The sequence below is a fragment of the Molossus molossus genome, unplaced genomic scaffold (assembly GCF_014108415.1).
Source record: "Molossus molossus isolate mMolMol1 unplaced genomic scaffold, mMolMol1.p scaffold_m16_p_23, whole genome shotgun sequence".
Taxonomy (NCBI): domain Eukaryota; kingdom Metazoa; phylum Chordata; class Mammalia; order Chiroptera; family Molossidae; genus Molossus; species Molossus molossus.
In genome coordinates, this window is record NW_023425359.1 from 15611648 (window position 1) to 15624795 (window position 13148).

At 52.4% G+C, this 13148-nt stretch overlaps 1 protein-coding gene across 1 annotated transcript in view; it reads left to right on the forward strand.

Annotated features, from left to right (window-relative positions):
- The first annotated feature begins 2003 nt into the window (after positions 1–2003).
- The window catches only part of CAPN8 (calpain 8), a 42672-nt gene continuing 31527 nt past the window's right edge, over positions 2004–13148 (forward strand). The window contains exons 1-2 of the mRNA XM_036277519.1: positions 2004–2240; positions 5306–5375. Coding sequence (XP_036133412.1) covers positions 2004–2240; positions 5306–5375 — 307 coding nt within the window. The remainder of the gene's footprint in view (positions 2241–5305; positions 5376–13148) is intronic.

The following is a 13148-nucleotide window of genomic DNA, read 5'->3' on the forward strand; positions in this document are numbered from 1 at the left end:
CAGTCAAGTCCTTCTGATGTGTCCTTGAGCCTCTGAAGGTCACTCTGGCCTTGACCTTCCGGTGCAGTCTGAGAAGCATGTTCTGTCCTGGGTGCCAGGGGAGCAGAGCCTTCTTCCTGCGTGCCCAGAGCTGCTGCCCTAGCTAAGCCTTCCGCACACTGTCCCTGGCTGAGAAGGTCCGCACGGGGGCCAGAGGTCCAGAGCTTCCCAGAGTGTGGTCTGTGGAACCCGCACTAGCACTCTCTCAGGGATAATAGTTTAAAACCTGCAGACTCCTGCCCAGCTGGTGTGGCTCAGTAGTTGAGCATTGACCCATGCACCAAGAGGTTGCTGGTTCGATTCCCGGTCAGGGCACATGCCCAGCTTGTGGGCCTGATTCCCAGTGGGGGCATGCAGGAGGCAGTCAATTGATGCTCTCTCTCATTGATGTTTCTCTCTTTCGCTCCCTCTTCTTTCCTCTCTCTAAAATCAATAAAGAAAAAAATATTTAAAAAAAACACCCCTGCAGACCCCTGGGTCTCACCTCAGACCCGCTGAGTTGACTGCTTTGGGAGGGGGCAGTGCCAGGGCCTCAGCTCTAGGCAAGGGGCCTCTTAGGCCACTGTATTGACTTCCTGTGGTCGCTGTAGCAGACGACCACCGACCTGGTGGCTCAAAACAGCACAAACATATTCTGGAGGCTGGAAATGCACACTCAGTTTCTCTGGGCCGAAGCCAAGGTGACACCTCCTCTAGTTCCGGTGCTGCTGGCCCTCCCTGGCCCGTGGCTGCATCGCTCGTCTGGGTCTGGACCCAAGCCTTTCGCCCTCTGCTCTCTCATCAGATCTCCCTGTGCCTCTGTCTCGGGAGGACATTTGCGATGCATTTAGGGCCATGACCACCTCCCTATTTCAAGACCCTTACCGTAATTGTATCTGCAAAGACCCTTACGGTAACTGTATCTGCAAAGACCCCTTCCGTAACTGTATCTGCAAAGACCCCTTCCGTAACTGTATCTGCAAAGATCCTTTTCCCAAGTAGAGCATTATTTACAGGTTCCAGAGATTAGGACTCATTATCTCTGGGGAACCATTTTGCAGCTTGCCATACACTGAAGTTCAAAAATCACCGCCGTAGTCCACATTCTTAGGGTAGACCAGGCCTAGGAGACCGGGGCCCCGAGAGAGGAGCCCGTCATTCACTTCTGAGATTGGAACCCAGAGCCCTGACTCCAGGCCTTCTCTTTCTGGTCCCGGTTCTAGGACCAAGGAGAACGGGCATGTGCCGAGGGCGTCCTATGCACTAGTCTGAGCAATGACGCGGCCTGGCTCGTCACTCTTCCAGACACCCTTAGGAGGCAGCTCCGACTATTATCTCCACCTTGCAGATGAGAAAATTAAGGGGAAGAGACGTAAACAATGCGCTGAAGGTCACAGAGCTAATTACTGGTGGGGCTGGGAAGACACCCAGGCAGAGGCGAAGGCTTCATGCAGAGTTGGAATGATGTCCAGCCCGGCTCACTCTGATCCCCTCTGTGAGTCGCTCCTTTCTGACATTTTTATCCATCTATCAAATACGGAGCCCCGCTTTTCTGGCGAGAAAGGAGACCCACCGAACCCCGTGCCCTCGTCTTGCTCAGAGCCCTGGTGGACTCTAACCTCAAGCTGCAAAGCAGTTTCCGGTCTCAGCCCAGGGGCTGGAGGCAAACAGGCCTTGCAGAGAGGTGGGGACGTCTGAGATCCTAATGAATCCCGGGTTGGTGACCTGGGAAGGGCCTTGGAAGGTTCCCAGCCTCCACAGCGCCTGCTGAAAGGCAGACAGGGAAGGTGGGGCATAGTCATTGGCACCTTGGTACACATTTGCTCCTGGCCATGACTCACTTCCCTCGGGAGCAGGGCCTCGGGTGAGGTGTTTACCAGCTCCACCTCCCCTCCGAGCTGCCTTATAGCTCCCTCCCGGCGGGGCAGACACAGAGAGCACAGAGCAGTCCTCCCTCCTGCACCTCACGGAGCCCACCCACGGCCATGGCAGCCCTGGCGGCCGCGGTCTCCAAGCAGCGGGCAGCAGCTGAAGGTCTGGGCTCCAACCAGAAAGCTGTGAAGTACTTGGGCCAGGACTTCGAGACCCTCAGGCAGCAGTGTTTGGACTCAGGGGTTCTGTTTAAGGACCCAGAGTTCCCAGCGAGCCCATCAGCCTTGGGCTACAAGGACCTTGGACCATACTCTCCCCAGACTCAAGGCATTGTCTGGAGGCGGCCCCCGGTAAGGAGTGGGCTTCAGGATGGAGGGCCCTCGCTTCTTCAGAAGTAGCGGAGGGAGAAGGCATGGCTCTGGAGCCTAAATTCCTAGGCCCCCAATTCCTAAACACCTCTCTCCCTTTAAACATCTTTGTCAGAGGTGGTGAAGTTAGAGGGAAGAACACGCGTGGTCTTTGGGACCAGACTGGTCAGATATGAATCCTGGCTCTGCCTGTGTGGTCTTGGGCAGATAACCTCTGTGAGCCTCAGTTTTGTCATCTGTAAAATGGTGCTCCTGGCACCTTGTTCTTCAGGGTTGGTATGAGGAGTAGAGATGAAGCTCAGAGCATAGTGCCTGTCCCATCGCAGGCACAGACTGCACGGTGGTCATTGCTAGGACCCCTGGGCCGAAGCACAGATGAACAAGTCAACCGTTGCTAGACGTAGCCATTGATGAGGGGTAAATGGTGACATCACTGCTGAAAGGTGCCGGGTTGCTTAAGGTCAGGACTGTGTCATTGTTCCATCAGGGCTGGGGAGTGGAGAGGTGGGGGTTGTGGGGCTTGAATGCAGATGGGACTCAGGGGCTCCTGGATGCTGCCACCGGTACGACCTCCCAACTCGAAGGCAGAGAATGGAGAACCATCCTCCCAGAACCCATGCCCACGGCCTACAGCTCTGTGACCCTCGCGGAGTGATTTAACCGCAGGCGTAGGAGGCCGCTCCGCAGAGTGGCTGTGGAATTGAGGCTCTGTTCCTGTGGCGACCACGTCACAGGCCTCCTAAGAAAGCACGTGCAGTGGCTTTGGGCCGGGGAGCCTTTGTCTTCTAGACCATGACGGGAAAAGCAAGTCATGGTACCTATTATCTTGGTCATGGTTGACCAAGGAGGATAAACAGATAATTCTCTGGATGGTCAAACCATCACTTAACTCCTTACTACCTCTACTCCTTCATGTTCATTCGGTCAGTTTTGCCCACAGTGTCTGCCTCCCTCCTGCCCACTCAGGTCCATCTTCCTGCCCCTCTTGAAACGTGGCATTTTTCTGGGATGTTGGCAAACTCAAGGTTGGGGATCATGGTTTTGTATTCTAATCTCAAGAGCTGACAGAGACATGTCATTTCAATGAACAGTTTTTTAAGCCTCTGTTTTTTTTTTTTTTTCATTTTTCTTTATTGATTTCAGAGGGAGAGGAAGGGAAAGAGATAGAAACATCGATGAGAGAGAACATCGATTGGCCGCCTCCTGCGTGCCCCCCACTGGGGATTCGGCCCACAAGCTGGGCATGTGCCCTGACCGGGAATTGAACCGGTGACCTCTTGGTGCAGGGGTCGGCGCTCAACCTCTGAGCCACACCGGCTGGGCTAGGCCTCTGTTTTTGGGCCCAGTACTGGTTGTGCACTGTTGGGGAGGTGTTTGGGGCGGGTTAACTAGGCAGACATTCGAGCTGGGGTGGTGGAGGAAGATCACGACAGACGAACGGCGCAGGTGTGAGCAGAGGCCTGCGCCGTGGAAGTGGGCTCAGAGCAGGACACCCGGAGAAGGGCAGTCGTAGTCCCTGCAACTGGAGAACAGTGAACACGTGGGAAACAGAGACGAGGCCGAAAATGTCAAACGGGGCTAGACCCGAGGGGGACGGGTGCCGGGCTGTGTGTGGCCACGCCGACGGGGATGTTGACAAAGACGGTGGCATCTCTGGGTTTCCTGAATGTGCACAGCCAGAGCCCTGGAAATGCCAAACATGACTGTCAGCTACGGTCTAATGCCCTGGGAGCAATGTTTCCAAGTTGCCACTGTCACTGAGAATATGCAGTGGAAGTCCCTCCGGCCTGGGATGCCTTGCTGGTGCCCATGTCTCCCTGGGACCGATTCATCAGAGGCTGATACGAGCAAGGCTTGAGCGATTGTGCTATGGAGTGTGTTGAGATCCTTACCTGAATAACACTCAGCATTACTACTGAAAAGCTACGACTCCCTGCTGGTGTGGCTCAGTGGCTGAGCATCGACCCATGCACCAAGAGGTCGCCGGTTCTATTCCCGGTCAGGGCACATGCCCAGGTTGTGGGCCTGATCCCCAGTGGGGGACATGCAGGAGGCGGCCAGTCGATGTTCTCTCTCATTGATGTTTCTACCTCTCTCTTCCTCTCCCTTCCTCTCTCTCTAAAATCAATAAAGAAAAAAAAAAGATATGACTGTTATTCAGGAAGAAAAAGATAGTGTCCCCAGTGGGGGTGGGGGTGGGGCTGCTGACCTCTTTCCAATCACTCTGTGTGTCTGATCTGAGTGCCAGTAGAAAGTTAGCCATGGAGAGAAGACTTCGGGAATGTTCTTCAGGCATGTGCTGAGATACCACCTCCTTACACATCCGAGGACATCCTGGGGCCCCTGAAAGAGTCATAACGTATTAGTCACGGTGTTTCCTGGTTGTTTCTTCCCCTGGGGGGGCATTTTGAATTATGCTCAGAAAAACATGTAGTAAAAGGAACGTTCCGTCTACTTTACTCCCCTCAGCACCGTTCTGGTGATGACATTTTAACTCGTCCCTGGCTTTTCCAGACTACTGTCTTCTGAACCAAACTCAAAAGTTCAGCCGAACTCGGTAGACTTACTGGAGATGAATCAAATGAGCTTCCGTCCCACAAGCTGTGTGGCATGGTAATTGGCTCTCCAGCTCAGGGGAATGATTTGGGAAGTGTCAGCATATTCCTGAGGTAGGAGTTGAAGCCAGGGTTTGGGCGATGTCACCGGGAGAGAATGCTTAGGGCTGTCTAATGCTGTGTGACATGGGATTACTGCAGAGAGCGGGGGCCTGGCCCAGGGGTTCCCTGATTCCTAGGGTTGAGCCGAGCAGAAGAACCCTTGAAGGAGATTGATAAGGCTGTTTAGAGAAGTGAGGAGAAAGTCAAGAGCGAGGAAGGATACAGGAGAGGAGAGAGGAGAGTTTTCAGCAGTAAAATGAGGGGTGTACAGTAGACAATGTCTTAGGTTGCTTTGAGGTCTGAATTCAATGTCTCTAAAGTCATCTTTACCCTTCTTGCCACCATCCCTGGGTATCTTATGACTTGTGTTTTGTCCCAAATTGCCTTCAGGAATTGTGTCCCAGCCCTCAGTTTATCATCGGTGGAGCCACACGCACAGACATTTGTCAAGGTGGTCTGGGTGAGTAACTGGACAGTCCTATTTGTTCTGGGGCAGGGCAGGTGTGTTTGTGTAATGAGTAACATCAGATGAAGCTGTTACACTTGACCGACGTAGTTACCTTTAAGGGGAAATAATTTGCCCTATTAAACGGCCATATTTATGCAATTAGGAACTGTCAAAATAGATGCTTTTAGAATTAGTAGAAAACAAAGACCCTGTCTTTCTAGCCAAGCTTTCTTTCACGGGGCCGGGATCCTAGGATGAAGAAGAACCTTCCCCTCTCAACCTTCACATTCCCTCCAATCTGGTGCAGTTAAGCTTTGGAAATAATTTATTTTGTTCGGTTTGGTAAGTTCTAGCCTCAGGTGTCAGAAACCCAGGTTCTCAGGCCTAGTGGATTAATGCTCTTGACCCCCAAGCCCTCCTGATCCCGGGTCTCATACTTGAACTGGGCAACACTGGCACTTTAGGGCTAGCAGGGCTCCGAATTGATTTCACCGCCATCCAGTGGCAGCTGCAAAATGCGGAACTAACGAAAGGAAAGCAAATGGGGAGACAAAGCCTACTTGGTGAAAATCACTAAAACAAACAGAATCTCAGCATCTGTACAGACCTCATAACCTTTATCTTTCGGGAGGGCCCCCCTTCCCCTTCCCTCCTCCCCTTCCCCCCTTGTTCTAGCCAGAAAAACGTTTTCACCCTGCTGGAAAACATTACGATTTTGAAAATCACAGGGCACTTTATTTTAAATGCTTCCAATGTTCTCTCCGCTAATGAGTACAACAAATACCCCCTGAGCCAGGGCTCACCGAGGCTGAGCACAGAGCAGAGAAAATGAGTCAGGGTGGTGCCATTCCTTCAGACCTCAGCCCTTTCTTGTCCTGGGTGAGTGTGGTGGGCCTTTTATTTCCCGAAAAACGATTCTCCTAATTCCCCGTGTGTCGTGCGGACGCGCAGCGCCCCATCTATGCTTTTAGCAGCTCCTTGTTAGCGCTGTTCTAACTTTGGACAAGGTATTTAATAAGTGTCCTTTAATTGATCGACTTGGATGGAGCTTCCTTTGAACAGTTTGAAGCAAGGAGAAAAGAGGGTTTCCGAAGAGAGGCCCGAGCGTTACCATGGTGAGTGTGCGTGGCCGATGGATGGGCCGGTGCTGCAAGTGTAGGAAATGAACCCAAACCAACTCTCAGAGTCCAGCTCCCACCAGGCCATGGCGCCGCCCTGAGGTGGTGGTTTTCTCTTTGTTGTTGTTCTAAAAAAAAATCAGTATCGTTATAACCTCTTTTTAAATTTATTTATTTATTAAAAAATGTTCACCCTGGCCTGTTTGGCTCAGTGGTTAGAGCGACAGCCTGTGGACCAAAGAGCCATGGGTTCGAATCCCGTCAAGGGCACCTACCTCGGTTGCAGGTTTGATCCCCTGCCTCAGTCAGGGTCATGTGGGGAGCAACGAATCAATGTGTCTCTCTCACATCAACGTTTCTCTCTTTCTCTCCCTTTTCTTCCTTCCACTCTCTGAAAATCAATGGGAAAATATCCTCGAGAGGATTAGTAACAACAGTAAAAGCATTCAACTACAGTTGCTATTCAACATTATATGAGTTTTAGGTGTTCAGCATAGTGGTCAGACATTTGTGTAACTTACAGAATGATCCCTGACATGTCCAGTACCGTCTGGCACCGTCCGTCGGTATCACAGTGTTATTGACAATGCGCCCTGTGCTGTGTTCCGAGCTGGTGGTTTTCAACGAACAGCAGGGGAAGGGCTGTTGAGTCCGACTTCCTGAGGGGGCCAGGCTCTTGGGACGGGCTCCAAGGGCCCGTCGACCAGAGGAGCCTGAGCAAGTACAAAGTGGGTGCCTCGGCATGCCAGGGTGCAAGCCCGTGGCTGGGTCCAACCACCTGCGTGGCTGTCGGATCTGAGCCAGGACCGGCTCTGACCCATGTGGGTTGTGGCGAGATTAGGAGGCGAGATTCCCCACCCAAGAAGAAGGCGGCGGCGGTGTTTGTCTAATCAGGGCGTGACATGGATCAGTGTTGGTTCGCAGCTTTGCTGGCTTTTCAGAGTGGAGTGCTGTGCAGTGGTTACAACAATGAGTGTTACGATTTTTTTTTTAATCCTCACCCAAGGACATTTTTCCATTTTTTGTTCAGATAGAGTGGGAGGAAGAGAGAGAGAGAGAGAAACATCGCCGTGAAAGGGACACATGGAGTGGCTGCCACCCGCACGACCCAACCAGGGCCGGGGACAAACTGCAACCGAGGTACATGCCCTTAGCGGGAACCAAACCCGGGTCTCTCTGGACCTCAGGCCGATGCTCCAACCGCTGAGCCAAACGGGCCAGGGCAGTATTGCTATTTTTTAACAGTTGACCTATATAATGAAAGGGACACCGTTTTTATGGAGTTTTATGCTACCATATTTTATTATTATTCTGAATACACACTGTTTAAAATGAAATTAACTGGAAGTTCACAGTGAGAATCTGCTCCATCGCTTGCTGCCCTGCGGCCACTTAAAAAATTCTTTCCAGCCCTGGCCGGTTTGGCTCAGCGGTTAGAGCGTCGGCCTGCGGTCCAGAGAGACCCGGGTTCGGTTCCCGCGAAGGGCACGTACCTCGGTTGTAGTTTGTCCCCACCCTGGTTGGGTCGTGCGGGTGGTAGCCACTCGATGTGTCCCTTTCACATCGATGTTTCTCTCTCTCTCTCTCCCCTTCCCACTAGATCTGAACAAAATATGGAAAAATGTCCTCAGGTGAGGATTAAAAAAAAAAAAATTATTTCCATGTTTTTATGCAGTCAAGCCAATCTAAATACACATTCTAATTTTTTAAATCCTTACCCAAGAATATGTTTTTAGTGATTTCAGAGAGAGAGGAGGGGGGTGGGGGGGAGGAAAATCGATCAGTTGCCTCTTGTACGTGCCCCGATGGGGATTGAACCCACAACCTTTCTGTGTACAGGATGACGCTCCAACCAACTGAGTCACCCGGCCAGGGACATATTCTAATTTTTATCCCTTTAAAAAAATGTTGTTATTGATATTTTTAGAGAGAGAGAGGAAGGGAGAGAGAGATAGAAACATCAGTGTGAGAGAGAAACATGGATCGGCTGCCTCGTCCACACCCCATAGGGGATTGAACCTGCAACTTGGGCATCTGCCCTGACCGGGAATCGAGCCAGCAACCTCTTGGTGCAGGGTCAATGCTAAGCTACTGAGCCACACCAGCTGGATTTTGTTGAGGATTTTAGCACCTATGTTTCTCAGGGATATTGACCTATAATTTTCTTTCTTTGTAGTGTCTTTATCACAAGTCATTGAATGGATATTTTTTGATGTAATCGTCCCCAAACCAAAGCACCCCTCGGGTCCCCAGGCCTGGCTCTCTTCCCCTGGCACACTGAGGGGCAGTGTCCCGAGCAACCCGGCTTTCCACCCTCTGTCTTCTTGGTAAAGCCCATATTCACCAGGTCTAGCAAGGGTCACATACACAGTGTCCCACTAGGGCCGCCCCATATGGTGGTGGAATAAATGATGTGTGACCCCCTGCAGGACACCCCTGTGGGGGCCCATTTCCAATGTGTGCTCATGGTTGGCACATCACTCAGGAAACTGCAGAGACCTCCCTGGTCCCTCGACTGCTGCTTCCAGCACATTCTGTCTCCCTTGCACACTGGCTCATGCGTGTCCCCAAACTCCTCGAGGCCTCTGTGGCCAGTGAAACAGACCCTGTCCTGTGCATGAAATGCACACGTCTCTGGCTCCGTGCAGCCCACACAGTAAGCCACACCGTTGATCCATCCACCTGCGGGGAGACACCAAGCCCGGTATCAGTCCTGCCTCTGGCTGCAAAACTGCATCCGGACTGGAAGCCACTGTAGGTGTAAATGGGCCTAAAGGATGTCACTGTCCAACCATACCAGACCCTGGTCTCTGAAAAATGAATGTCAACGCTTGCTGCTTGCTGCTTGCAGGAAGAGGGAGCAGATTTTCTTCTTGAACAAACGAGCAACAGAGCCTTCCAGAATCTAGACAGAGATGAGAGGGCTTTCTGAATAACAAATGCCCATTGTTTATCCTGACTTCTGATCTAGTGGTGGTTCATTTTCCACGCTGAGCGGGGTCAGCAGGGAGGTGAGATTTCCCGTGAACGGCGTGGGGAGCGCTGGGCTTTCTCTCTCCAGCCGCCTCCGCTCTCCCTGTCTTATTGTGTCTGCTCACCTCCTCTCCTCTCTGTCCCGACCTGCTTTCTCTCTTCACCCCTGTGACTGGACGCGTCCTCACCTTGGTTGCCGTCAGTGAATAGAGTTTCGTATTCTGTATTCTTGTTTTGAAAAGGGAACAAAGGGCCCATTTTACTCGTCTCTGAGGACGGCACTGACAGAAGGACTTAAATTCAGGTGACCTCTGTGTTCACGCTGCTTCTCCTGCATACGTCAGCATCCCCTCCGAGGGGCCCACCGCCCAGCCCCATGGGCGGCGCGCAGGCTCGGGCAGCGAGACTGCTGTCAGCATCTTTCAAAGCACTCTTCCAGAACCGTCTGATCTGGGGCCTCCTCCAAGGGCAGTGTGGAGTAGATCCGTTCACTAGGACTGAAGGTTACTCTGAGTGAGCAATCAGGGCACGTCGGAGCACGGACAGGACCAAACCCGCTGTTGGCATCTGGACGGCGCAGGGTCGCACCTCCGGGAAGCAGAAAGGCAGCAGATGACTGTTCTGTGCCGGCCAGTCATGTGGAGCGTTTGCTTTTGCTAACAGGGTCTTATCCAACCTTTGGGGTTCTCCTCCTTTGTGGCATCTCTTGTCCCTCTGTCTTATTCCTAGTGCTCAGTGTCCTCAGGGTCAACCCCTCTGCCACCCTGTCCTGTCTACTATGAGGAAAGGGCCTAGACAGCCTGGCCCCTTGGCCTTCACCTGCTGAGGCCACAGGGTCCAGGGAGCCGGGTAGTGTCTCTGGCCTCCGGGGCCACCACCTTATTTCTGCGGAGGTGCCGGGCCGTGCGGAGCCTCTCTCCAAGGTAGGGCCTTTCAGGTCACTTCTGACAATTTCATACCAATGTGATTTTAAAAACTCCTTTCTTTCGGTTAATCCATACCTGAGTATAGTTTCCCATTGATTTTTAGAGAAAATGGAAGGGAGTGAGGGAGAGAAAAAGAGAGAGAGAAACATGGAAGTGAGAGAGACACATCGATTGGTTGACTCCCAGAGGACCCCAACCAGGGCCGGGATCAAATCTGCCACCCAGGTACATGCCCTTGACTGGGACTCGAACCTGAGACCCTTTGGGTCGCAGGCCAATGCTCTAACCACTAAGCCAAATCGGCCAGGGCCCAAAGTCTTTTTCTTTTTATTAAAATTTTTTTTTCTTTATTAATTTTAGAGAGAGGAATCTGGAGAGAGAGAGAAAGAAACATCGATGAGAAAGAACATCGACTGGCCACCTCCTGCACGCCCCCCCACTGGGGATCAGGCCCACAACCTGGGCATGTGCCCTGACCGGGAATCGAACTGGCGACCTCTTGGTGCAGGGGTCGATGCTCAACCACTGAGCCACACCGGCTGGCCCAAGGTGTTTTTATTATGTAAGCATTTTCTGCAGGGGCCCATGGAAAGTACAAGCCCATTGCCCTCCTCCAGCGAGCTTCGTTCAGCCAGGGAGGTGGGACTTGTCAGCAAAGCAAAAACAGCCGCAAGAGTGTGTGAGCGTGTGATGTATCGAAAGGAGGAACGAAATGCGGGGGGCTGGAAAGCACGTCGGAGGGGCTGCGGAGAGGGAGGGTGGCTGGATGGCTGGGCACTAATGTGCGGAGCTGAAACAGCGCCTGTGCCTCAACCCGGCAGCAGCCTCACAGCGAAGCGCAGGTGAAGGATGTCTCGGCTGCAACCGCATATGGAAGATGGATGTTCACGCAACAACCTCCTAGTAGCAAGGTCAAAGTCTTTGCGTTACACTCAGACGTGCCATCGGCAAAGCATTCTTTACTCTCCGAGACCATGCGCAGCTGGCTGGGAGCCCCGATCGACGGTCGACTAGCCAACTGAAGGTGTTCTGGCCTCTGCCTGTTTTGGATAAATGTTCCTCAGTCACTCCGTTTGATGGTTTCTTGCTTCTTAAAGGTCCCTCTATGGCCTCCCCAAGAGAGCGCCTGGATACAAGGAAGGGCACGTGTCCTTGGGGCTATGGGAAAGGGTCCTTGTGTGACCGGTGATGCCCCCTGGGTCCTGGCTGGTCTCCTGGAGATGTGATTGGAGTATCTGGAGTATTGTGTGGTCTGTCCTGGTACTATCAGGACCCAGCGGCCCTCTCCTGGCTGACTCAGGCCCACCTCAGTGTACAGGGACACGTCATGTCCTCCATCCAGTCCCTGACCTCCCTCCCCTCCCAGAGTCACCACAGCAGTGAGACCTGCCTTTTCGTCCTTACCCTCTGTGTTCACCATCTGATAGCGGAGGGAACACTAGGGGGCGCTCCTCGCCACCGTCTTTCACCTTCTATCTGCTGCAATTTTTATTCTGCTCCCAGAGTCCCCAGTGGGAAGCAGAACAAAAGTCCTTTCTGCTCTGGCTTCTTCTTGGGGTTGAAAACTATTGTTCCCCCTTTAGCCATTGTTTGAGGTGGGGCCGGGGTTCCAATATCTACAACTTCTCTTTTCTTCCCTCCTCTCTGTAGCCCAGAAGCTTCTCCGCCGTCTCCCTCGGTGCTCAGGTATTCCCTTCAGTTACAGCCTGAGTCCTTGCTACCTGGGCCTATAACAACAGTAGGTTTTCAGATGGCCACACTTTGATTGTAGCATCTAAAGGGAATTTTGTTTCGTTACTCCTCACCCAAGAATATTTCCCCATTGATTTCTTGGAGTGGAAGGGAGGGGGAGAGAGAGAAACATCGATGTGAGAGGGACGCATTGATTGGTTGCCTCCTGCACGACTCCGACTGGGGTCGGGGATCGAACCTGCATCCAGGTACATGCCCTTGACGAGGAATCAAACCCATGCCCCTTCCATGGCCAATGCTCTAACCACTGAGCACACTGGCCAGGGCTAAAGGGGATTTTTGAGCTGAGAGATTCTGTTGCTGTCAAAGCCTGGCTCAGGATTATTATTTCTTGGTTGACTTACCGCTTTCCTTGAGCGAGGACTTCATCGTTATGGTCAGGGTGTTCTGTTTTCTGGAAGCCCTCAAGCTACTGATGCAATGGGTGGGGGTCCCAGGGGATAAAATCATATATCACTTCATTATTTTAACAAATAGGAAACCCATCACATATATAACCTAGTCAAGGAGCAGGAAGCACAAAGCTCAGGGGTTCCCAAATTCCCATGGGGTCAGTGACCCAGGAGACTCCACCTTCGCTCCCTGATGGGACAGATCTGTCGCGGGGGAGGGACTTGTCTGTCAAGATTATTTCTCAGCTTTTTTATCCACGTTATTTACCACTCACCTTGGATCCAAAGGCATCTTGTCTGCTTTTGAAACTTTAAACTGTGTGCAAAGATCAAAGCCGTGTCCCCACTGAGAAGCACCCCAGCAGTGTGCCGCGGGCTCCCAGGCGGGTCCCCCAGACAAGCTCCTGAAATAGTTCAAGCCACAGAATAAATGTTTATTCTCCCAAGGGGACCCTTTGAAGGGGAACACACTCATTTGGACACATTGCCTACAAAAAGCATATTTGTCACGACGGTCTGTTCGCACCTTACGCCGTCACTGGCAGGGATCCAAGCGCCCGCGCCCGCCGCTTCTCCCTGGAGCCGCGCTTGCTGAGAGAGCCAGGTGGGCCCCGTGAGAGTCAG